The following is a 26,607-nucleotide window of genomic DNA, read 5'->3' as shown; positions in this document are numbered from 1 at the left end:
AAGAAGAACTGCAGAGCACTCGAGAAAACCTGGCGCAGAGACCGGACAACATGACTGCCCTCAAGCTCGCCACCCGAAAACACCACCAGCTGATCCGCGCCACCAAGAAAACCGCATTCAAGGAACAACTGGACAACAACGCACACAACAGCAAGGAACTCTTCAACATCGTGAAAGAGCTCTCCAACCCCAACGCCGGAAACAACAACATCACCCCTTCGCAAGACCTCTGCAACTCCCTCGCCTCCTACTTCCACAACAAGATCGCGGACATACACAACAGCTTCAGCACTCAACCAACGCACGCCACGACCGAACCACCGCCCCCCACCACCACCCTCCGCGCCTGGACCCCGATCAGTACCGAAGACACCATCCGCACGATGAACTCCATCCACTCCGGATCTCCGACAGACCCCTGCCCTCACCACGTCTTCAACAAGGCCGACGCTGTCATCGCACCCCACCTGCGGGACATCATCAACACCTCCTTTGACATCGCCACCTTCCCGGAGAGCTGGAAGCACGCCGAACTCAGCGCTCTACTCAAGAAACCATCAGCAGACCCTACCGACCTCAAGAACTACCGCCCCATCTCGCTGCTCCCGTTTCCGGCCAAAGTCATCGAGAAGACCGTCAACAAGCAACTGGCCGCCTTCCTCGAGTCGAACGGCTCCCTCGACCTCTCGCAGTCTGGCTTCCGGGCCAACCACAGCACCGAGACCGCCCTGATCGCAGCTACAGATGACATCCGAGCCCTGCTCGACAACGGAGAAACAGCGGCCCTCATCCTCCTGGACCTCTCCGCGGCCTTCGACACTGTCTGCCACCGTACCCTAGTACAGCGCCTCAGCAATGTCGGAATCCAGGAGAAGGCACTGGAGTGGATCACCTCCTTCCTCGCCGGAAGGACACAGAGTCCGCCTCCCCCCGTTCAGATCGGAGGCCACCGAAGTCATCTGCGGCGTTCCTCAAGGCTCCTCGCTCAGCCCTACTCTCTTCAACGTCTACATGAGCCCCCTCGCAGACATCGCACGCCAGCACAACCTGAGCATCATCTCCTACGCCGACGACACCCAGCTGATCCTCTCCCTCACTAACGACCCCGCCACCGCCAGAGCCAACCTGCACGAAGGGATGACAGACGTAGCCAAATGGATGTCAAACAGCCGCCTGAAACTGAACTCGGACAAGACGGAAGTCCTCATCCTGGGATCCTCACCCTCCGCCTGGGACGACTCCTGGTGGCCCCCCGCCCTGGGCAGCGCACCCCAACCAACTGACCACGCACGCAACCTGGGCTTCATCCTGGACCCCACCCTCTCCATGACCAGACAAGTCAACGCCGTCTCCTCGTCGTGCTTCAACATCCTGCGAATGCTACGCAAGATCTTCCGATGGATCCCCACCGAGACCAGGAAGACGGTCACCCAGGCCCTCGTCACCAGCCGTCTGGACTACGGTAACTCCCTCTACGCCGGAACCACCGCCAAAGTCCAGAAGAGACTCCAGCGGATCCAGAACACCTCAGCACGACTCATCCTGGACATCCCCCGCCGCAGCCACATCTCCGGACACCTGAGAGACCTGCACTGGCTCCCGGTCAACAAGAGAATCACCTTCCGGCTCCTCACCCACGCACACAAAGCCCTACACAACCAAGGACCAGGATACCTCAACAGCCGCCTCAACTTCTACGCTCCCACGCGCCAGCTTCGATCGACCAGCCACGCCCTCGCCACCGTCCCCCGCATCCGAAGAGCCACCACAGGAGGAAGGTCCTTCTCCTACCTGGCCGCCAAGACTTGGAACTCCCTTCCGATCCACCTCCGCCTGACCCAGGACCACCTCGCCTTCAGGAAGCAGCTCAAGACCTGGCTGTTCGAGCAGTAGCGGACCCCCCCCCCCCAGCGCCTTGAGACCCTCCGGTGAGTAGTGCGCTACACAAATGCTCTGATTGATTGATTGATTGACAACGTCAGGACCACCTCCAGACTAGGAGAGCAGAAGGATGGACCTGACTGGGAGAAAGATCGAGAGGAATGCCGCAACGCACTGGCGCATGGCCAATTCCAACACTCTGCTGAACAGACACCAACACCAGATCCTGGACGACCTGGGCCAGTTAGTCAAACACCTCCCACAATAATACCAGCAAAGAGCTACGCATTGGTAGAGGAGGGGAATGACGTGGCAAATTCTTGCCTAAAAACAGCACTGGACGGTGCAGACACAGCCAGCAGGCTTATGATGCTGGGCATCACGGAAAGGAGACAAGCCTGGCTCATAATATCAGGTTTTAAACCGGAGGTGCAACACAACATCCTGAACACCCCGTTCAACGGCAAAACACTGTTCGGAGCACCAGTGGATGAAAAGATCACCCAGCTGAAAAAGGACAATGACACCGCAAGATCCATGGGGGCCTTGCAATTCAGAGGAAAAAAAAGAGGAACCCCGTCACGGAGACCAAACTGGAGAGGGGGAAACCAGCCGGAACGTCGCACCAGACTTTCCACCAGTCACACCAGGGCGACACCCAGACGAAACAAGGCCAGCAAAAACAACACTGGCAATACCAACAGAGGGGGCCAGTCCTTTCGCGGGAAGGGGAATGGCCGGGGAAACAACAGAAGAGGTGGACAACAACCCACCTCCAAGTGACTCAACCACAATACTAGTGCACACCCTTTCAAAAACTCCAGGGGTGGAGCACAGATACAACAAAGAGGAGTGGCTCGGACTAAACATGCAAGAGCACGTAACACCGGTGGGAGGAAGACTGAACCGTTTCTTCCAGGAGTGGAAGAAAATAACTACAGACAGATGGATTCTCAACACCATACAGTACGGATACTGCATAGAGTTGGAAAAAACACCACCAAACAGAAAACCAAAAAGAAGAGCACTAGCAAAGAAGGAACTAAAGCTACTTCAAAGGGAAGCACAAGAACTCCTGCTGAAGGAGGTTATCGAGCCTGTACCTCCCATAGAGAGGAACAAGGGGGTGTACTCCACGTACTTCCTGGTACCAAAGGTAGACGAAACAATGAGACCATCCTGGACCTAAAGTTCCTCAACAAATACATAAAAACCCAAAAATTCAAAATTCCGTCCCTGCAAGAGGTCCTTCCACAGATACAAGGCGGGGACTTCATGGTCACCATAGACCTCAAAGATGCCTACCTGCACATCCCAATGAACAGGCGGCACAAACATCTCCTAAGATTTGTCATCAACACAAATCACTATCAATTCACGGCACTGGCATTCGGACTGAAATCAGCACCAAGGGTATTTACAAAGTGCCTTGCAGCAGTCGCAGCACACTTAAGGAGGGAAGGGATCCACGTATACCCTTACCTGGACAACTGGCTAGTAAAGGCAAGATCATACAAGACATGCAAACGGCACGCACAGCGAGTGACAGATACACTGATGGCCCTGGGTTTCTCCATCCACTGGGAAAAATCCTCAATGAACCCAGAACAAGTAAAAATGTTCCTGGGTGCGCAGATCAACACCATACAGGAGAAGGTGTTCCCCAGCGAGTAGAGAACGCTGGCACTGGTGAAGGAGGCGTGCCTCTACCAGATGGGGCGTCCTCTGACAGTGAGGACGGCGAGCAAGATGATGGGCATGATGGCCTCATGCATTCACATAGTGCCGAATGTATGACTCCACATGAGACCACTCCAGGAGTGGCTACAGGACCAATGGTCACAAGCTACAGGTTGTTGGGTAGACCTAGTGGTTGTAACGCACGCAGTGCACGAGGAGATATCATGGTGGAACAAAGGAAACATAACAAAAGGGAAGCCTCTAACACCACCAACACCGACTGTGACCATCACCACGGACGCATCCCAGAAGGGATGGGGAGCACATATGAAAAAAGAGTGAGGGGTCGGTGGACACCAGCGGATGCGGTCAAACACATCAATTACCTGGAACTAAAGACCGTGTTCCTCGCACTAAAGGCATTCCAGACGAAGCTGTACAACCAAACAGTGTTGATCCAGACAGACAACACAACAGCGATGTTCTACATAAACAAGCAGGGAGGAACACAATCAGCCCCGCTGTCAGAACTAGTTCAGGAAATATGGAAATGGCCATCCCACTAAAAATAGATCTACTGGCGAATTACCTGCCAGGGAAGGACAACGTGGAAGCGGACTGGCTCAGCAGACAGGCATCGGCTTCACACGAATGGGAGCTCAATGCCCAAGAGACAAGGAGACTGTTCGACAGGTGGGGAACACCATCGATAGACCTGTTTGCAACACGCCAGAATGCAAAATGTCAGCACTTCGCATCCAGGCAACCAGGGGAAGGGTCACTGGGGAATGCCCTATGGATAAGCTGTTCAAAGACATTTGCTTACGCTTTTCCGCCGATCCCCCTGATACGCAAGGTTCTCAGCAAGTGCAGAACGAGCAACATGACCATGATACTGGTGGCACCACAGTGGGCCAGGCAGACCTGGTACTCGCAGATTATGGAGATGACACAGAGTACACCACACAGATTTGGGAGAAGGAAAGACCTACTATCCATGCAAAACGGAGAGGTGTTGCATCCAGAGCTAGAAAGCCTCAGCCTGGCTTCTGAGGACATAGAGTTCGCACACCTCAAATTACATGAGAGCACCCTGAAGGTGCTTCGAGAGGCAAGAAGACCGAGCACGCGGAAGGGCTACGTAGCCAAATGGAAGAGGTTCACACTATGGTGTAGAAAGGAAAAACTGCACAACAAGATGACAAGAGACGCAACAGTGCTTAAATACCTCACGCACCTGCTCGAGGCTAATCTGAGCTCATCCTTGCTAAGAGTACACCTGGCAGCCATAGTCGCTTACACTCGAGGAGAGACGGGGAAAAGCTTCTGTACCTCACAAATTGTAAAAAGATTCTTGGAAGGTGCAAAGAGGATCGCACCGCCAAATGAACAAAGAAGCACAGGTAGGACAGAGGGTGCTTCAACACATATTCAAAATTCAAAGCTCATCTTCCACCCAGCCGCCACGATGATAACAAACAGCTACAAAGTCAATGCACAGCATAGTGAACCCAGAAAGATTCACGCTGCAAAACGAATAGTTTCTTACCTGTCGGTGTAGTTTTGCAGCTTGAAGATCTTTCTGGATTCACTAGCGAACCCACCCACCTCCGCCAGAAAGCTGAGACTGGGATAAGAGGTGGTAAAAACGGGGAAAAGACTAAAACAGACTTTTGAAGAAAAAAGCGGTGAAACAAATATTCAAACATTGCCATACTATTCGGAAACAAAACACAAACGGGAAAAAAATAATCCGAAGATGGCGCCCAAGGGTGGGAGCTTTCGCAGGAAGCATGCCGACGTCACAGGAAGGACACCAAAAGGTGGGACGTCGACGCCCACCTGGGCTACGAAAAAAACCAAAAAAGACTATGATTCCGGACCCAACCACTAGACCGCGGAATAATGCACAGCATAGTGAATCCAGAAAGATCTTCAAGCTGCAAAACTACACCGACAGGTAAGAAACTATTCGTTCCCTTTATACAAAAGCCACAGCTTGGCTTCAGATGTCATTTACAGCAACAGGGATTACTGTAGGTCCAAGTCTTAGTTGTGAGTAGTGTGAAGTGCTTCAGGAACCACTTTGACGCATGGTGTCATGTATTTGACCGTGACCTTCAGTAAGGCTGTAATTAGCCGTGGAGGTCATTTTTAAAGAGACCATGTCCGTTTCTGAGTTGTGAGTAGCATCAAAGTATTTAGGGTCATTAATATGCAAGCAGTTTGCAGCAAACAAATGCCAGTAACAGTGCCTTGCCGTCTTGCTGATTCTTTTCCCTGACGGTCACCGACTATACCATTAACGAACTCTATGCCTCATACTATTGAAGCATTACCCTCAATACTTTGATGCTACTCACAACCCACAGGAGACACCCTTATAAAAGAAGCGTTTGAGGACTTCATGGTTGAGGGGGTTCCAAACAAGAGGATCTCTCTAAAGATGAAGATAGGACACCACTGCTCATGAGAAGCTATATGTAGATTATATTCTATTCTATTATATCATACTATAGTATATTATACTATGCTATACTATATTATGTTATAACATATTATATTATATTATATTATACTACAATATATTTCAAGATTAGGGGTCCACCTCCAAATCAGGTCTGTCTTGTATTGAACATAATTCTGTACACTGTTAGAGCAACGGTTAGGAAATTCAGGAGTGATAGTAAAAGCTTTGAGGCTAGTTATTTCTTTTAAGGCATTAAAGTGCTTATGTTGAGTGAGATGCTTCCCAAATCTCTGCTTTTAAAATGAAATTTGGGAGAAAGTGCCTCTTTTACATGGTTAGGCCCCCGGTTGTGCCTGGTTTTGATGTGGTTTCAAATGAAGTGCACAGGGCTCCTGCCAATCAGGTCCCTTGTGCCAGTGCTTTTTCCCTAAAACAAACTCCCAATTGGTACTTTTACCCTCTGTAAGTCCCTAGTAAATGGTACCCTGGATACCTAGTGCCTGGGAGCTGAGGAGGGTCCACTGGGAACCCCCTCCCTGGGCCCTGCCACTGCCTTGCAGCTTACATGCGCTTGTGAGGAAGAAAACAACAAAGTCAACATGGCACCCTGTCTGGGTGCCTTGACAACCAGCACTGCCTACAGGCATAGGTAAGTCACCACTCTGGCAGGCCTCACAGCTTTAATGCAGGGTGCACTATACCACAGGTGATGGCATATCTGCATGAACAGATATGCCCTTACCCTATTGAGGCCCATTTTCCTAATATCGAATGTTCCAGGGAAGCCATAGAGAGTACATGGCTAGGAACTCAACAACTTGAGTGCCTCAGAGGTGCCCCCTCCAACCCTACCAGCTCTGGTGTGGTCTCTGACTGGCTGTAGGCAGCCAGCCACCACCAGATATATTTCTGGACCCCTGGGTATAAAGCCCCTGCTCTCTGGAACAAGAAACAATGCACATTCTTGGCAGAGGTGTCATATCTACTCCCCCAGGATGGGTCAGTGCAGAAGCTTCAAAGGCCTGCCACCTTTGTAATATGACTCTCCGCCTCTGCTCTGCTGCTAGCAGCAGATGGCAGTCCCTGGTTTACACCCCCACTTTGGGTGGAACAATTAGCAGGAAAGATTCAAAAGAACAAAGGTGTGCCCACCGCTGCCAATCCCACCCCTCAGGTGGGGAAGAGCACAACTTTCAAACCCCTTTATTTTAAAGATGGGGAGACCCCTCCAATCAGGAATAGATCTATGCCTCCCTCCCCCAGGAGGGTGGCATAATAGAGGGTATTGTCAACCCAGATAAGGTGCCCATTGGCCCTACCTGCTACTGCTCTAAAATGCCTCCTAAATGTAGTATTTAAGTGGCTCCCCCAAACCTAGAAACTAGATCTGTGACAACCTAAGAAAAAAGTAACCCTGGGAGGAGCAGGCGTAGTGCTTTTACACAAAGTTCAACAGAGTTGGAAAGCAACCCTGTGGAACTTCGCTCCGCGCCATCCCCCCTCCCAAAGTAAATAAAAAGGCACTTACCTGCCCTGTGGCTGCCTCCTCTTCCACATGCCACTCTCCCACCTCCTCCTTGCTGTCCTTCTTCACTAATAACCCCTACGTTGTATGCCTTGCATGTGTGCATGCGCACTCACAAGACGTACAATGTAGGGGTTATCAACTTATCAGTGAAGATGGACGGCGAGGAGGAGGTAGGAGAACGGCCATGTCGAGGAGGCGGCAGCCACGGGGCAGGTCAGTGCCTTTCTAATTACTTTTAAATACTTTTGGAGGGTGGAGGGGCCGGCTAACTATGCTCTGTATGGAGTCATAGTTTTGCCTGAACTCTGCTTTTGCAATGGAACGAGGAGTAGGCAAAACTCTCAACCTCCTCTGGCGAAGCGTAGTTACCCGCCTGGGCTTAGAAAAAGAAGACGACCCTGCAGAGAAGACCGAGGATGGCCTGTTTCCAGCTTCTGTGATCTTACAATCAGTCTTGCAACCAGCAACATCTGAAACCCCTGGGAGGTCTGCTGTCTTCGAAAAAGACTCCAATCTTCCATGCACAGCGGGCCTGTCCTGAAGAAACCTACTCCAAGTTATCCGGATCCAGGTGCATCTGCGTCTCCTACTCACTCTGCAGCTGACGCCCACGGCCTGAGTATGAGTGGTTCACCTGTGCAATGAAGTCTTCCGGCGATCCTGACCTCGTATCCAGTGTTGTCTGACCTCTCCTGCCCTCCACAAAGGTGCCTGTATTGTGAATTCAGAGGCTCCTACCAACTGCGACCGGCTCCGGTAAGAAGGCTCCAAAGTCGAAAGGCACCCCTGCTCCCAAAGCCCCTGGGCCTTGGTGAGCTGATCCGATGGTGCCCCTATGACCCACTACACCCCAAATTACCTCTGCTGTCGTTGATCTTCCTCTTGTGACTAACGGTGCCACACCTGCAGTCTCTTGTCGAAAGAAGAATCCCTATTGAAAAGCATTGGCCTTGGACGTCGAATTGGCACCCTGCACCCGGCCGCCCCTGTGCCACTTGTGCTGCATGTTTGGTGCTGCTTCGTGGTCCCATGCTTAATATAACCCCCAAAGCTTGGCCCATGCAACATCTACTTACCTGCAAGCAGTGTGGCTCTAGGCACCCCTGTCTCCATTGGAAAGCATTGGGTTGAACTCCGATTTTGACCTCTGCAACCTGGGACTGTAAGTTTGATACTTACCTGTTTGACCTCAATATATTGCTTTCGTCATAGGATAACATTGGACTGTGTTGAAAAGTTTCTAAGGGTCGATTTTTGGAAGTGAAAAGTATTTTTTAATTAAAAACATACTTACCTAATCACAAAGATCTTGGTCTTAAAATAAAATACAAACAAAGTACATTTTCTAAATTTGATCTGGATCTCCTTCTTGAATGGTGTCTATTATTGATCATTGTTGTGCAATAAATGTCTTACACTCCTCTGCGTTAAGCCTCAGGCTGCTCACCCACACTTCCACTAATCGAGCACTTTGGGTTTCACATTGAGCCCTGTACACTTTTGCGGAACCCCTGGACTCTGTGCACAGTATCACCACCTAGTGGACATTGTGTAGCTTGGTGCACTTATAGCAGGTATCTATAGGTTTGGCAGAGGACTAAAATATGTGTCAATGCTTTCAAGGGTTTAAATTTGAGATGTTGCACATCTGACCAGGCAGGAGAGCCTGTCCCTGCTTTGCAGATGTAGGAAACTGCATCTTCCATTGCATCTGTTGCAAGGCATTGGAAGTCCCAGCAGTGTAATACATAGTGCCACCCACTGAAGTGCATCACTGGTAGTTCCTACATATTCACAAAGTGCAGAGATGTTAAGTATCTAAATATTTTTCTTCTGTTCTATGTAGGGGAGCTTCAAGCTGGAGCAGCAACCTTGGGAGTATGGAAAAGTGGTGCCCCACTATCAGGATGCCTACATGTGGCTGAAACCCTTCTACTCTAAGAGTAAGAGCTTCCTGAAGATACACTCTGCACAGGGACAGCTGCCCTGTGGTCACTCACAGGACTTGCAAGTGGACTACATCATCCAGCGAAACGAGCTGCATGAGCATGCAGAACATATGGACCTGTTCTACCTGGTAATGTCCTGGGAAATATATTTGATGAAATGGGGTTGAATTGAGAAATGAGGCTGACAGGGAGATTGCGGTTTTATAAACAAATAGGATCCACAAAGCTGAAAATATAAGCTGTAATGCTGGTAGCCCACATAATTCCCTGTCTTTCTGTGAGGTGTGGGAGCTAAAGTCTGATTCCACATCTAGTAACACAGCCAGTGGCACAGATTACTAGGCTTCAGTGCTGCTTCAGTTCTTGTCTTCTCCCAAAGGTCCTTAACCAACGTCATACCCTGACTAGCCACTAAACGACATTGCTATCTTAATTGCTATGTGGTTCATGCAAGATCTAAGCTCAAACTGCTGCTGCATTGTCTCCTCCCTCCATCCAATTCAACTCTCCTAATATCCACTAGATGTCAATTGGCCCCATAATGCAAGGTGCACATGAGGGCTTGTAGTGTATGAGTGTCGTAGAAGGTTGCAGGTCTGGTAAGGACCACCTGTTTATCCTTTAAACCTCACAAATGACAGCTTGATTAGTCAAAGTCTTGAGACCTTGTGAAAGTTAGCTAATGGACATACGTGCATGTGTCTGATCGTCGGGTGATACTAGGCCACCTCAGTTAAGTGTCTTCAGGGTTCAGCTGGGCTTGGAAGCCTAGTCCTGGGCTCATCAGTAACCTGTATCATGGCTCTCGCTACCAGGACACCGATGCTGACTGGTTCAATCCCTCCCCCAGGTTTCATCCAAAGGAGGAATCATTCACGAAGGAAATAAGAAGTTAGCAGTTGGCAAAGAGCATGGTAGGTATTTTTGCCTTTTACTCTGTTCACTGTTGTGAGCTCTACACAGCTCCCTTCCAGCTCTGTCCCCACTGCATCCTGACTCGACAGCGATAGAAAGCTCCTTATTGAACAGATCTATGCACTTTTCCTCTTTACTTTGTGCATAGCCCATTGTCTCTCATGATTGTCCCTTGACTGAAGATGACCATCTAACCACCACCTTCTCTTTTCTCTTTTCATTCCTCATAGCAGTTCTTAAGGGCACCTTCGTCATTGAACTTCCTATAAGCACAGAGTTCGCACCGTTGGCCAAGGTGTTAGTCTTCACCATCTTTGAGGACGGCGAGGTCGCTGCTGCCACAACTAATCTCAACGTAGTGAAGTGCTTCAAGAATGAGGTGAGCACTCCGTGCCTTTCCTACACAACACAATAAATGTTACACAACTTTAAAATGTTGCTAATTTAGTAGATATGTTAACCACACTTTACAAAACCTCGCCAAAAATCATCTTATCGAAACAGAAACTTTGGAAACAATTGAGTTGACGGGTAATGAGAGGAGGTGATCTACACAGTCTACCTTCTTTGTGATGTAACGTATAGCCTTTCCGAAAGGGTGGTGGGGGAGAGGGGCAAGGGGGGTTTGTGTGGTCAAAGCACTTGTAGATGCAGTCTCACCCGAGGTCTGTCATTCTTAACTCTATCCTCACTTACATCAGTGTCTAAGATATTTTAGGTCTATCTTTTACAACATACTTCTCAAAGAGACTCACTATCTTTTAGTATGCATACCATGGGCTTTGGTACCTCCATTGTTTCTTGGATTAGCCTCTATTAGCAATGATTGTCAAATCATGCATCAGCTCAGCTAATTGGAATATGTCTCGCTCACATGATGCTTTGGCTACTTAAATTAATCCTTCCGCTTCCAATAAAATGCTTGCTTTGCAAAGCATTAGGGACTACTTCAACACAGGTGATGTTAAAAGTAGTAATTCCATTATGATACACCTGCCGTAACAGGTTTCATTATGGTCCAATTCAGGGATACTCAGTTAATCCACATGGACAAGTACGAAGGTGAGTCAGTCCTTCCACTAATTAAACTTATGGCATTCTGCTCATGCACAAATATTGTCAGCAAGCAATTAATTCAAGGCCTCAATCTGTTGCCTTAAATATTTTTCCTGTTCCTCTATTTGTGCAAATAGTCATTATTATTGGGGCAATGCTGACTGAGCACTGCAATTAGGTTATTTTCTACTTAGTATAAAAAAAGACAAATGGAAGCAAAACCAGTTTGTGCCCATCATTGTCAGCCTTTGGCCTTACAGCTTCAAAGTGGAACACAAAGTGGTGCACTCTGAGCTGGAGCACATCACTTCCCAAACCATCCACTCCCAAGCATTTTTTTTTTTTGGTAAATAGGCAAATGGAACAATCACTTGATGCCTGATTTAGACTGGCGGATATCCCTTCCGTCTTATCACAAGTGCATTTGGATGTAGTAGACTTGTAATTAGGCATGTAGTACACTTGTAATAAGGTGGAAGTGATATCGATCATGTTTGTAATAGAGTCCTGTCCGCCAAACAGTAAATGATGCCCTTAGTCACTCTTCAATTTCAGAAAGCCAGACCTCCACCCACAACACAAATAAAACCAGCTCCACAACAGGGCAAGCCTCCACCCACAAAACGCATAAAACCAGCACCACAACAGGGTTAACCCACACCCGCAGCACAACTAAAACCAGCACCAAACAAGGCAAATCTCCAACCACAACACAAGTAAAACCAGTACCTCAACAGGGCAGACCTCCAGCCACATCACAAGTAAAATCAGGCCAACAGCAGGGCAAACCTCCACCCACAACACAAGTAAGACCAGCACCACAACGGGGCAAAACTCCAACCACAAAAACACATAAAACCAGCACCAAAACAGGGCAAGCCTCCACCCACAACACAAGGAAAACCAGCACCACAAGAGGACAAACCTACAACCACAATACAAGTAAAACCAGCACCATAACATGGCAAACCTCCAACCACAATACACATAAAACCAGCACCACAACAGGGTTAACCCACAGCCAAAGCACAGGTAAAACCAGCACCACAACAAGGCAAATCTCCAACCACAACACAAGTAAAACCAGCACCACAACAGGGCGAACCTCCAACCACAACACAAGTAAAACCAGCACCACAACAGGGCAAACCTCCATCCACCACACTAGTAAAACCAGCTCCAAAACAGGGCAAACCTCCACCCACGACAGAAGTAAAACCAGCACCACAACAGCTGGTTGGCAGCACAGTCCTCTCCTCCTTTCTTTTGCCACTTAAAGATGGCATTAAACAGAATTCTCTGAAGATGCCTGGCTATCCTGTACCCCTCTCAAATAGCAAGCCCTTGCAGTATATTCCTTTCTTTGCCTGGCAGTCCATGCAGAGGTTAGTAACATGGTAGCGTCATTCCAACCGGGAATGACGTCCTCAAATGCACACTGTTCAGTGTGCATTTGAGGACGTCATTCCCGGTTGGAATGACGCTACCATGTTACTAATCTTTGCCTCCCAGACTCAGAAGGAGGAACTCATCTAGCACCTAATCCCCTTTTTGGTATTGTTTTACACTAAGAGTAACTACGAGTGCGACGGTTCATTTCCAAATCTTTAGTCCATGCAGAGGGAACAGGGGTGTAGTTTGGGTATTGTTGGGGAATTTGTTGCTGTCTGAATCACCCTGGTGATATCAGAACACCCCATGCCCCCAATGGGGGTTCCCTGTCCATGGCTATGGCAGAGCACCAATATCTGCATCTTCTCTTGCAGTGTGCTAAGAAAGTCATTTCTTTATTACATGCAAACCAGATACAAGTTGGGATAATGCAAGGCAAACCTTTGCAAACTCCCTTGAAATGGATGAGATATTCTGATTAACTAACACATACCTTGGCACACTGGGTGGGTGGGATCAACTATCAGTGGTGCATAAGGCGCAGTGGCTGATAGACTCAGAGGCCTGAATGGCTCTCTTTACCCTAATTGTTATATTTTACTACCCAAACATCAGTAATCGGATGCATTTCTTTTGCCTTTCTTTGCTTTCAACAGGACCCGTGCTGCACCACTGCAGGGCAAGCAACATTAGTCGAATCATCAGGGTTTTAAAGAAGAAGGCCTACATTATTCCAGTGAAATCTTTTTTTTAAACAACATTCCCAGTCAAGCAAATCTCAAGCAATAATTTCCACAGGCTCAATGTTAGATATTAACATCTAATTTTCTCAATCTCAGTTGTGCAAAGTTCAGTGTGCCCACAATTGCAGTATTGCACTTTCCACATGCCTGGTATTTTGGATGATAAGATTTTAAGAGCCTTGTGATAGCTACTGAACATTTCACCAATAACAGTTATGGTGAATACTAGCCACCCATTAACAAGAATGCCCATTTTCATGTGCCTGCTAACAAGTATTACCAGTATCCGCATGCACCAAAAGAAAGAGATTGGCAGTTTCACATGATCTGGAAGAGCTATTGCCAGTTCCCACAGTACCAGGTATCCAGGCATTGCTAATTGGGCATCTCAGTACAAGACATTGGCAGCTTCCAAAGTATCATTAGCTCCCATGTCCATGAATGCACTCTAGCCCCAGCACCATCACTTCTTTCCTGACACTTCCAGTGAGGCAGTGAAGACTCCTCCTATGCCTCATTTGGAGAAGACCTTTGTGCAGGAGTGATGATCCCTGCTCCATGTTTCGGTACAGCAGCTCTAACAGATGCAAGCACACAGAAGGCAGTTCCGTGCCACCACAGTGGCAACTGACCACTCACAAGCTCCGGCAGTGTTCATGACAATAAGGGGGGTGGAGGACCCTGGCAATAAAGGCATAGCATCCAGACTCTCCAGACAGCTTTCCAAATATATGCACTCTCATTTAAAAGGTTGGCTAGGATCAGACACCTGCATAGGTATGGGCAGGGTTCTTTAGGTGAGGTGTTTCAAAACCCATTCCTTTTTGTGGTTTTGACAATTGCACATGGAGAAAGGTTATTTGATGACTGTTAAAGGATGGTCCTCTTAAAGATGCCTAAGGTATGGGATCTGGATCTGCTGCCTGTCTGGGAGGCTAGTGACCATCTGCCTTTTCATGAGTCCTGGCGAACATACCTCCACTGTTGACCACATCCTACAGTGTTACTTTCTCAGTTGCCTGTACTTTGCCAGCGCATCACATTGAGAATCGGTCAATTTTAAAAGAGTTTCCATGGTTGCTTATTGACTAGGCTTCAGACCACAGTAAACAACGAGGACAGCTGATGTTGGCATATCAATGCTGAAGGTTCACCGCTAGTTAAGCAGCCTTTGCTAGATTGTGAAACTGATGCTCTTGTCTTTAGTTGTTAAAGCAGTAGGTGTGTGGCCAAGTCTACGCGTACATATTCTTTGGAGTTTTTGGGATCGGATACGCACAAAGGAGTCTTGGGTTGGTGTCTGGCGCAGGAGAGGCCAAAAGTCTTTCCCTGGCCAACAAGACCTTATATGGTCAACCAGGCATTCAAACTTAGTTTATTTCAGCCTTTGTTGGGGCACTTACGTAAAGACATCCTTAGAGGTACCAGGAAAAATGTCTTGCTGGGAGCACAGGACCATTTTAAGGCCAATCATTGCCATGCAAAAGCCACAGAAGACTACTGAGACCTGCTTAGAAAGGGTGGGAGGTAGAGGAAAGGAAAACAGGCTCTAAAGTTAGTGGTCAAGGAAGAAACAGTAGGATTGAAGTGGGCCTGGATGGTCAATGGAAAAAATGCCCTTTCCATGATGCTCCACCCTTCAATCCCAGTGAAAGATCAAGGTATCCCAGCAGGTTGATTGACCATGCATAAGGGTATTGGGAATCTAATTTGTCATATTTCAATTTTATGCAGAGGCAAAGGGACACCTTTTGACTTTTGTGTTGGGTTTTTGTAGGTGACCTTGGGATTCTCTCAAGAAGAGGCATTACCTGGGGCTGATATCTCCCTTCACCTGCACTCGGCTGCCGGCTCTCTATGTGCTGTCCGCGCTGTGGATAAGAGCACAGTGCTGATGAAACCCGAGGAGGAGCTCACAAGTGAAAAGGTGAGTAATGCTGCTGCTCCACCCCAACCTGTTGGCACTGTCAACAAAAGATACTGAATTCAGAAAAGAGGCCATGAGCATATTATATGCATAGGGCTGAGGTCAGCAACAAACACCATGTAGTTCCATTCTTCACTGCCCTCCATCCCTCTGAAGGTATTCAGACACTTACATTTAGAATGGCTCACACCGGAGGTCATGATTCCACTACCCAAGAAAGCTATTGCGAAGGATCCCACACCTCAGAGGAACAAAAGGATGCATTCTCACTAGTGTTCAGGCTAGAAGAGAATTCCAGGTTTCTATGTTATATGGTAATATTGCAGGAAATGGTTTATTTGCCAAATTGACCATCATATATTCCCTAATTTCCACCAGGATAGTTGAATAGCACCAAAAGACAGACCGGATGCTTGCTTCCATATCTCCACCTGTACATTACAGCAGAATTTCCTCTGTTATCAAGTAAGAGTCACTCATTTGGTCTGCGGTCAGTACCTAGAAGGCTTTCCAAGTCTTTGACAGTAGTATGTTCTAAGTGCCAAAAAAAGCCTAACTTTTTGGAATATATGATGTCACACAAAATCCCTCAGGGAAAAGCATTGCTGGTATTCAGTTACCCATCTACAATTTTATGTTCCCTTAACCGCATGCGCGCTGAAATTTAAAAAACGTGCGGTTTGTGACAAAGCCAGCTCGTCATGCGCGTAGCGCAGGTAACGCCCATGACGAGCTGGCTTTGTCATCTGCGTCGAAGGGGTTAATCTGACATCGTTTTCATCTTTCATCACTCCCATCCCTTCTCCTCTCTTAGCACAGCAGTCTATTAGATAAAAAAGTCACCATTCAGTTTAGTCAGTTCCATGAGTTCCTTCAGCACTCTGTCCAAAGTGTATATAAAACACACAAAAATTGGTTATGCAATATGTATTAATATTGATTTTTATTTTTTATTAAGCACAAGCAGTGACCCAGAGAGTTATGGTGGAGCTAGCGAGTCACCGATATGCCAAACTAACTACAGACTGCTGGTCAAAATGAAAAGTTTGGGCCAAATATTAAACTGTGTCCTAAATTATGCATGACTGTATTCACTCCTTATCTGACAAGGAAGTTGCAAACAAAAATTCATCCATCTACTCAGCTGCAACAAAATATGCTAGACAAATAAGCAGCTGCAGATTTTGGATTACCTGAAGGTGCACACATCAGAAGTCAGAACTGCAGCGAGTGGGGACCTTGATCATAGAATGCTCTCTGTGCAATGCACACGCATTTAAAACAAAACATGTTCCATAAAGGGCGGTCAATAAAGATTGGTTAAATGATGGGACCCTGTGTCCACTCTCCTAATGTGCAAAACTAACCTGGCTGCAAAACGGTATTGTCTGCAGGATCCTGGTTAGGGATTGAGGCAGACCAACCTATAGAGACTTGCCATAGTCCAATAAATCCATAAGTTGCACAGGCAACAGTTTCCTTGGGACCCTCAATGCAAGAAGCTGTTGATTGACTAGTTGGAGGCTTTAAAGTCATACTACAGTTGATAACATCTCAACCTCTTTCACCATCTCCTCAGCTGGCAGCGGGAAACATTTTATAGTAGTCCTCCAATGATTGGACAAAAGGTAGTTTTTACTGTAAACTCCTAGGACCTCTGCATTGCACCGCAACTTCTACTCTTTCAATCATTTGGATATGTCCAATAAAGAACACCGAAAGCTCTCCTGTACAGTTTCAACTGAGGCCCTGCCCTCAGCTCGAAAGATCAAGCCGGTATTGTCCACCTATGGATAGAACACAAACTCAAAGGAACTAATAATCACAGCTGAAGGTCTAACATTAATACTCATCAGCAGAGGGCTGATAAAATGAACTGGTGCTTGTTTTGTATCCTTAGAGTGGGATCTGTGATTCTCCAAGGTGACGGCATGGGTCCTATCTTTCAAAGCCAGTTTGGAAAAATTCCTCCCACTTTCCTGAATCGATAAAAGTGAATGGTTGGGAGAGGGCATAAAAATCCAGAAAGATAATAGCATTGTCAGCAAAGCTGGCCTACTTGTGTTTAAGGCTAAATGAAGATAATCAAAGTTGCAAATTTACTGTTTAGTCTGAATCCGGCCTGCACCTGGCCAAGTATATTACTGTTTTCCAAACAGCCTGGCAACGGACAACATTGCTCTTTGCAACTTGATGATTACAAAGAGAAACTTACACAGAATACATGGTTCAGACAACGGGCCCAATTCACAAAAGTAATCCGAGACAAAATCAAAACTTTCCTACTTTCGGTATACACAAGGCATTTAGTAGCAGTAAAGTTAGGATTCCTAACTTTACTACTACTAAATGCCTTTGGTGAATACCGAAAGTTGTAAAGTTAGGATTTTGTCTCAGATTACTTTTGTGAATCAGGCCTAATATGTACTTTTAAAATAGAAGCATAAAATGGAAAACACTATCTTTTTTTTTTATAAAACTTTATTTTTCAGTTTTCAGTTAGACAATACAACTCACCCCCCCCCCTCCCCCATGGCATCTTAAAAACACAACACACACTTTTGTTCACAGATCGATGGACTCATTATGGCACATTTACGGAGAATGACGACTTCTGAAATTATACAAGACAATGCAGCTACGCGGTGGAACATCAGCTTACTCTAGAGCTCGTGAGGACATTCGGTTAGGCACAGCCTCCTGCTCATATCCCGGAACCCCACCTTGGGTCCCTCCGAGTCACACTCAGAGTACAATTCCCCGCTTGTCCCCTCAGAATCACTGGGTGACGAGGACAGTCCAGTCATACACATGGTTCGCCACGCTAGCAAATCCTCGTTCAGTTTCTCATCCCTCCTAGCGCTTTGCATGTGCGTTTCCTCTGCCAGTGCCCATTCTTTCACATCTCTGAGCCATGCATGAAAACACGATCTTTAAATGGAGAAAAAAAAATTGACAAAAGTTCGAAGTGATTAACTTCAATATACAACAGCAATAGTTTTCTGCTCTTTATACTAGACACTGGAGTGTTCCAGACTATGCATATTGCAGTATTCTAGGCTTTTAATAATAACTTGGGAGCCTGTAAATTAAAATTATCTTTTAAAGACATATGTGTTGCTGGGGGTCTTGTGAATAACCAGCCTTTGATCATATATCCCTGTATTTGGGACCTCAAAGCATTCATCTTTCTATCATTCTGTTCATAATGTCACTATAAGTCCTTTACTGAGTCTTGGACCTGTAATTCAAGGCCACTCACCTTTTACTGTACAGATTTTCTTCCCAGAAAAGCATCTGTTCTATTTTTGTCACAGTGAGTTCCATTATCTCCTCTCCTTTAGGTGTTCAACATGATCCGGCCTGGCTTTTTTGGGGGTTACCCTTACCAAACGGAGGACCCGATGGAATCGCCCTGCCCACACTACCCTTTCTTTCCTGGAATTATGCCCCGTCCCGCTGATTTGGGTCGGCAATTATCGTCCCGGAGAAGGCGCTCCATTATGCCATGGTGGCCTCAGAGGGACCCTGACGTATACAGCTTGGTGCAGGTAAGTTGAGCGTGCACTGCGTAACAACTTCACACTTTCACTCATGTCAAAGCCCTCACTGGGTGAAAGGAGCAGCTTGTACACTAACAAACACAGCCACCCACAAATGGAGTCTTACAACCCTCACTGAGCCCTGGAAGCAGCTTGTACACTAACAAACACTGCCACCCACAAATGGAGTCTTACAGCCCTCACTGAGCCCTGGGAGCAGCTTGTACACTAACAAACACTGCCACCCACAAATGGAGTCTTACAGCCGTCACTGAGCCTGGGAGCAGTATGTACACTAACAAACACTGCCACCCGCAAATGGAGTCTTACAGCCCTCACTGAGCCCTAGGAGCAGCTTGTACACTAACACTGCTACCCACAAATGGAGACTTACATCCCTCACTGAGTCGTAGGAGCAGCTTATAGACAAAAAAATACTGCCACCCACAAATTGGGCCTTAGAGCTCTCACTGAGCCCTGGGAGCAGCTTAAACACTAACAAACACTGCCACCCACAAATGGAGTCTTGCAGCACTTACCGAACATTAGGAGCAGTGTGTACACTAACAAACACTGCCACCCACAAATGGGGTCTACAAACACTGCCACCCACAAATGGAGTCTTAGAGCCCTCACTGAGCCCTGGGAGCAGCTTGTACACTAACCAACACTGCCACCCACAAATGGAGTCTCACATCCCTTACTGAGCCCTGGGAGCAATTATTATTATTTTTTTTTTTGCAAGACGTTTATTAGTGATAAATAGAGCATTACACATAGCGTAGCCTACAACCCTTAGGGCCGACCGCAGCATTACGATGTATTTTAAGGAGAGAAGGGCGTAAGAAACAGGTATACATTCCCTTAGCTATGACTATGGATTATAGGTCATTAACTGCATCCTACATAGTACAGGTGCTCATAATACAATTGTGCCTTCAAAGGACGTCTCATTTTATTAGTTTGTAAGAAACAGTTTAACTCTGTGAACTGAACAGTTCTCATCTGTGTGTCCCACAATGTTGGCCGTGTCGCCAAGTGACATGTCAGTGTCTATTGTACTGAAACCCATAGAGGTCACGGACAGACTTCGGGTGCGTGTCTACTGAGTAGTGGTATCTGATACATGTGTGCGGCCTATCCTCGCCGTGAGGCACTCCGTCCATGAAGGACAGTAGAGCCCTACGGATTAATATTGCTTTGCGTGATGTTTCATATGGATAGCCGTTATAGCCTGTCCATAAGTCGGGGAGACACGGCCCGCGTCTGCCCTCGTGGCTGGCCGGGTGTCCGAGTGTGCCTCCTGGATGATGTGTGAGAGGAAAAAAGGAGGCTGTGTGCGGGAGACAAGATTCCAGAACAATTAAACGGGGGGTTAAATGGGAGGGGGGGTGGGGAGGGAGAGTGTGCCTAAGGGAGCGATGCCGCAAAAGGGGGCCAGGTAGATATTGTAACAGGGCATGTACTGGTGTGCCTTCGTGCTGGTGACTGTCCGAACCTCCGACCAGCGTGTCGGATGTATGGTATGGTCATCTGCCAGTAGTCAGGGTGGCTGGGGAGGAGGCAGTCCCCACCGATCTGTAAGCACCACATCCCCAGCGCTCCGAGTATGTGAGTGTCGTGAGGGGGAAGCACCATCCGTGTTCCTGATGTTTCCCCATCCAACCCGTCTGTGTCACTTCACTTGTGGCGATCCCTATGTAAAGCCTCTGGTCGCGCCTTCTTTCTGGAGGGATCTCATTATACCATCAAAGTGTTGTGCGATTGAGAATTGCCGTACGCCCGCTACCTCCTCTCGATGCAATGCCACACTTTCTGCCCTAGCCCAGTTAGTGAAGGAAGCATACCAGTATTTAGGGACCGGTGGCTCCCTCTTTTTCCAGTGTTTGGTGAGTAATCGCTTGGCTGTGATGAAGCCTAGATCCCAGAACCTGGCTTGTGTCTTATTTAGCTTATTTCTTTGATATAATCCTAGGATGCAAGCCTCCCACGTACATGGCAGCCCTGGGCCAGTGCTGCGTGTCAGGAGAGACGTCACTTCCCCCCAGTATGAGGCTAAGGAGGGGCAATGCCAGAGCATGTGCAATATGTCCGCGCCTAGCAGGTCGCATCTGGGACAGGTAGCGGTGTTGATCATGAAGTATCTGTTGATTCTGTCCGGTGATAAGTACGCCTGGTGAAGTATGTAGAATTGAATGGTTCGGAAGCGGGAGTTGCGTGGGATATGCATGGGGCAGGCTAGGATCATGGTCCACTCCTTGTCCGTCCAATCCCTCCCTCGGTGGGCCGTCCATTTGTCCCGTATCGGTTGTGTGGACCGTTGTGTGTGCATGAGGAGGGCCTGCGCCAGCCAATGGATGATGTGGGAACCGTTGCCCATGACATGTAGGTACTGCATTAGGTGGTGTATCGGCGGTTCTTCCCGAACATCTCCCCAGGATTCCGTGTATGCCCTCAGTATAGATTCATGGAGCAGGAACTGCCCTGCTGGCAGACCCGTGCTCTCCGCCAGGTCTTCAAAAGGGAGCATAGCCCCATCTGCATAAAGGTCACCCATGGTCTCCACCCCAGCCGCAGTCCAGCACTCCAGAATGCGCGGTGTCACCGTTCTGCTCCTCCTGGGGGTACCCAACAGGGGAAGCGCGGGGGCATAGGGCCTAACTTCCCGGGTCAGTTTCAGACTGCGGAGGAAACATTTGCGGGCCACAGCTACATGTAGAGGTAGCGGGCGGGGTCCTTTAGTCAAGGGATGAAACCATGCGCATACCTGCACGTGTGTCCATGTGTAGGTAGCGGTGGCCATGTCTTCTAGGTGCGTGCCGCTCAGCCAGTGCGTCACCCATTGTAGCTGTGCCGCTAGGTAATACAGCTCCATGTTAGGGACTGCCAGCCCACCTTCAGCAGTTGGGGAGTAGAGTTTCGTCCGGGCCACTCGGGGGCGCCCAGTATTCCAGATCAGGTTGCGGACCATTGACTCCAGGTCTCGGAATATTTTTGCGGGGACATATAGTGGGATGTTGGCGAAGTGATAGAGCAGCCTAGGCAATGCTATCATTTTGGATAGTGCAATCCTACTGGGTACGTTTAGAGGCAGTGTCTTCCAGAACGCCATCTGGGCTCGTAATGAGGATATAGCACACACCAGGTTACCCTCCAGTATGTTCTCCGCGTCCCTGTATATGTGCATTCCGAGGTATTTAAAGGTGGTAGGATATCAAGTAAGCCTGGCACCTCCGAGGCTCACGTCGCATTCCTGCGTGTCCGGGCTGAACTAATACACTCCGGACTTTGCCCAATTGACCTTAAGTCCCGATACTTTTTCGAATGTCTGGAAAATTTCCGACAGTTCGGCCGGTACGTCAGCAAGGTCTCGCACGTACAAAAGCAGGTCATCTGCATAGAGCGAAACTATATGTACTCCGTCAGCCAGCGGGATTCCCCATCCCGCCCCCCTTGCCCGCAACAGCGCTGCCAGGGGCTCAATAGCCAGAGAGAAGAGAAGGGGTGACAAGGGGCAGCCCTGTCGGGTGCCTCTGCGTACCCGCACCGCCTCCGAGAGTAACCTGCCCGTTCGCACTCTGACACTAGGCCGTTGATAGATTAGTCCTACCATTTCCGCGAACGCGTCACCCAGGCCGAATCTGTCCAGCACCGCCCCCAGATAGGGCCATTCCACAGAGTCAAAGGCCTTCTCAAGGTCCAGGACCAGACAGCCCGATCTCGGCCAGTGCAACATGGCGGCTTCCTGTATTCGGAAGAGACGGCGAATATTGTGTGAGGTGCTCCTCGCCAGTACAAAACCATTCTGGTCAGCATGGACCAAGGCTGGGACTTCTATGGCTAAGCGTCGGGCTAGTTGAGAGGTGAAAATTTTGTAGTCGGTGTTCAACATAGCCAAAGGCCTGTAGGAGCCCATGTTTGTCTCGTCCCTGCCGGGTTTCAAAAGTGAAACCAGGTTGGCCTCATCAAGTGTAGCTGGGAGTTCCGAGTCTTCTATCGCGGCATTATACATTTTAAGCAACTCCGGGATTAGCGTGTCCGAACATGTTTTAAAAAATTCGGCAGGTAGGCCATCTGGACCAGGTGATTTGCCATTGGAGAGGGCGAAAATAGCCTCGCGCATCTCCTCCTGTGTGAAAGGCGCCCCCAGGTCTACCTGTTGTGCGTCCGTAAGAGAGGGCAGTTGGACATTGGCAAGGTAATCTACTATGGTCGCTGATGAAACCCTCAGCTGCGACCTGTATAGGGCCTGGTAGTGTTGTACAAAGGCTTGATGTATTTTACTCTGAGTATACACTACCTCACCCATGGTCGTCCGGATGGCGGACACCGGCTCAGTACGGCACTCCTGTTTGACTAGCCAGGCCAGCAGCCTCCCAGGTTTGTCGCTGTATTGGTGTACGGCCGCCGAGTGGGCCGCATAGTTGATGTGACGCAATCGTTCCAGTAGCGTCACATGTTCTGCGCGGGCCTCACCTAGCTGGTCGCCTGTCCCCTCCACTGCTTCCTGCTCCCAGCGGAGCAAGTCAGCTTCCACCCGGCGTAGGTCGGCTTCTAGTTTTTTCTGTATGCCTCCCTGTGTGCCCAATCAGTGTCCCCGTACCACAACCTTGAAGGCGTCCCACTCGATCTGTGGGGAGGACGCTGTGCCCGAGTTATCTGTGAAATATTGTGCCACGCAGGCCTGCAGGGAGTCTCGGAAGGGGGCATCTAGCAGTAGGGCCGGTTGTAAACGCCATGTGGGGATGGGCGGATGTGGGCGTTCCCAAGCAATTTGCAGCGTGTGTGGATTGTGATCCGAGTGTGTTCGGCCCAGGTATTGAGAGTCCGCAATGTGTGGGAACAGCTCTGGTGACACCATGTATCTGTCTAGGCGGACATGGAGCGCGTGCGCCCCCGAGTAGTAAGAGTATATTTTGGTGTTAGGATTGTGAGCGCACCATGCATCTTTTAAATCCCATTGTGCCGCCCACTGGGTGAGCGCCTTTATGGCACCTAGAGATGTTGCATCAGGCCTAGGTGGGGCCGAGCGATCTAGTGTGGGGTCCAGCACTGTATTGTAATCCCCCCCCAGAACCCAGGGGACTCCGTGCCAGGGCGCCAACTTCTCCGAGATGCGTGCCAGGAAGCCCCCCTGTTCCGTATTTGGAGAGTAAACGGACGCCAGTACTATAGGTTGCCCATCAATGCGGCCTCTCACTAACACATACCTTCCCTCTGGGTCTGTTTGAACATCTGTCATCGTGAAGGGAGTACCCGGCTTCACCCACAGTAGCGCCCCACGGGCAAACGAGGAGTACTCCGTGGCATACAGCTGCCCCCTCCACCTGCGGCGCAGTGCAACTACTTCCGCCCTGTTCATGTGCGTTTCTTGCAGGAGTGCAATGTGTATCTGGTGTCTTTTCAAGTAGGAGTATATTTGATAACGGCGCGCTGGTGTGTGCATGCCTCTAATATTCCAGGCACATATTTTGATCTCGGTCATCTTATCGGTGTATGCACCCCCCCGTGTCCAGAAACATCAGCCCAGCACAAGTTCACTGCACCTCTTCTCCCGACTCTCCCACGGCCACCCTCCCCGATACACTCAGCAAAGTTCAGGAAGACATTAAAGAGGGGAAAAACAAATAACAACAAAAACCAACTGTGGGGGAATCCCACTAGAATACCAAAAGGGCAGTAGCGAAACGGGCCACCGTCCATACTCTCAAGAAAGAGGGACAACTGTTCAAGTCTGGGGGGATCGTGTGCTAATCACAGTCTTGACGGTTCAAATAGGTAGACGAAGAAGAAGATCAGAGCCCTTCCCCGGGCCACATGGGATAGTCAACTGGCAGCCAAAGTCATCGTGCCGGTGTGTGGCGTCGCCAGCCCCACGGGGGGGGGCCCCCCTTGGCCAGCGACATCAGGGGGTTGAATTGAGATGGGGTACGGGTCCCTTGCCCTGGTATCGGTGGCTCCCCATTCGCCAGGGCCTATGATCAGAGAGGGCGGGGGGAGGAGCGCGGGCCACCAGGCCACCCCACCTTCACCATGTTCTACTTGTGTCCGCTCACTCTCTATCAAGTTGGTGGGAGGAATTCTCAAGTTGGGATGGACTGCCGTGGTGTCCCTTTTGGATAGTGATGCAAGGAGAGCGTAATCAGTCCTCACTCTTCAACACTTCAGTGGGAGAAAGTCTCAGGTTGGGAGGGGCTGCAAACGTGGAGGAGAGAAAGGGGGAGAAACTGTGGTACATTTCCACAACCATCTTACTTTCTCAATGTCCACGCGTCTGAGAGGAGTACTCACAGTATGAAGGTCGTTCCAGCTACTTCCGGGGCTGTGGGAGTTGTTCCGTCAGATGACCAGTTTTCAATGTGTCTGACGGTCATCCCGTTCACTGCTCCGTCCCCGTCATTCCGACAGGGTCCGCAATCCGTGTGTAGTTGTCATCAGTGGAGCATGTCCGCCGTCTGCGGCGTGACGTCTGGCAGTTCCACGGACGCCTGGGAGTCCCGTATCCCGTAGATGGCATCATCATCGCTGGGGATCATCTGCAGGCCATTGTCCAGGTTAGCTTCCGATACGGGCGAATTGCTCAATTGGGAAACTCTCCGGAGCGCGTCCTGTTGTTCCCGAAGTTTTTGGTCCGCTGGCGGGGAGTGGCGTGAGACATCTTCCGTGCGATGGGTCTGCTGGCCTCTGTTTCCGCGGCGTTGTCGCGGCCCTCACGAACGCGACCTTGCCTCATGCCCCTGCGCCTGCCTTGGCGTCGTGTCCGTACCACTGTACAGCCATTCGCCGACTTCCTCCGGGGTATTGAAAAAGTAGGTCTTGTCCCGCGCCACCACTCTTAATTTTGCAGGAAAGAGGAGGGAGTACTTCAAGCCTGCCTCGCGGAGTCGCCGTTTTGCCTCCAGAAAATTGTGTCTTTGACGTTGCACTTGTACAGTGTAGTCCGGGAAAAACATTATAGTGGCATTGTCTATGCGGACTTCTCCGAGTCGTCTGGTTTCCCGCAGCACCGTGTCTCTGTCCCTATAGTTCAGGATCCTGAAGAGGAGCGGCCTCGGGTTTGCGCCAGTGGTGTGGGGCCTCGTTGGAACTCTGTGCGCCCTCTCCACCACGAAATGCGGCGAAAGCGCGTCGTCAGGTAGCAGTTCCCTGAGCCAGTCTTCCACGCGTTGGGCAGGTCGGTTTCCTTCCCATTTTTCCGGGACACCCACAAGTCTAATGTTATTGCGTCTCGCTCTTCCTTCCGCATCCTCAGCACGGTCTTCCAGGAAGTCCACTCTATTAAGGAGGTCCTGCACTTGTTTGTCCGTCTGGGTGACCTTGGGTTCAAGTTCTTTCACCGCTCCCTCCAGGGTCTTAGCCCGATCCGTTAGTTTCCTGTGGTCATCTCGTAAGTGGGTGAGGTCGATCGGGACACTATCAATTTTGGACTCCAAGGAGGAGCCAAGTCGGCGTCGAAGATGGCCGCCCAGTCCCCCGGCTCCGTGTATCATCTCCTCCTGAAGACGCCTTCTGCCTGCTGTCCTG

At 49.2% G+C, this 26,607-nt stretch overlaps 1 protein-coding gene across 3 annotated transcripts in view; it reads left to right on the top strand.

The window, feature by feature from the left end:
- The window catches only part of LOC144768018 (alpha-2-macroglobulin-like protein 1), a 293,319-nt gene that overhangs the window by 85,073 nt on the left and 181,639 nt on the right, over window positions 1-26,607 (top strand). For 2 of the 3 annotated variants that reach the window (XM_078651412.1, XM_078651414.1), the window contains exons 12-16: window positions 9,406-9,636; window positions 10,359-10,422; window positions 10,654-10,802; window positions 15,392-15,541; window positions 18,886-19,092. In XM_078651412.1, coding sequence (XP_078507538.1) covers window positions 9,406-9,636; window positions 10,359-10,422; window positions 10,654-10,802; window positions 15,392-15,541; window positions 18,886-19,092 — 801 coding nt within the window. The remainder of the gene's footprint in view (window positions 1-9,405; window positions 9,637-10,358; window positions 10,423-10,653; window positions 10,803-15,391; window positions 15,542-18,885; window positions 19,093-26,607) is intronic. The other variant, XM_078651413.1, reaches the window with a different exon arrangement.

Source organism: Lissotriton helveticus, chromosome 7 (assembly GCF_964261635.1).
Source record: "Lissotriton helveticus chromosome 7, aLisHel1.1, whole genome shotgun sequence".
Taxonomy (NCBI): domain Eukaryota; kingdom Metazoa; phylum Chordata; class Amphibia; order Caudata; family Salamandridae; genus Lissotriton; species Lissotriton helveticus.
This window is presented reverse-complemented; position numbering and strand designations above follow the sequence as displayed.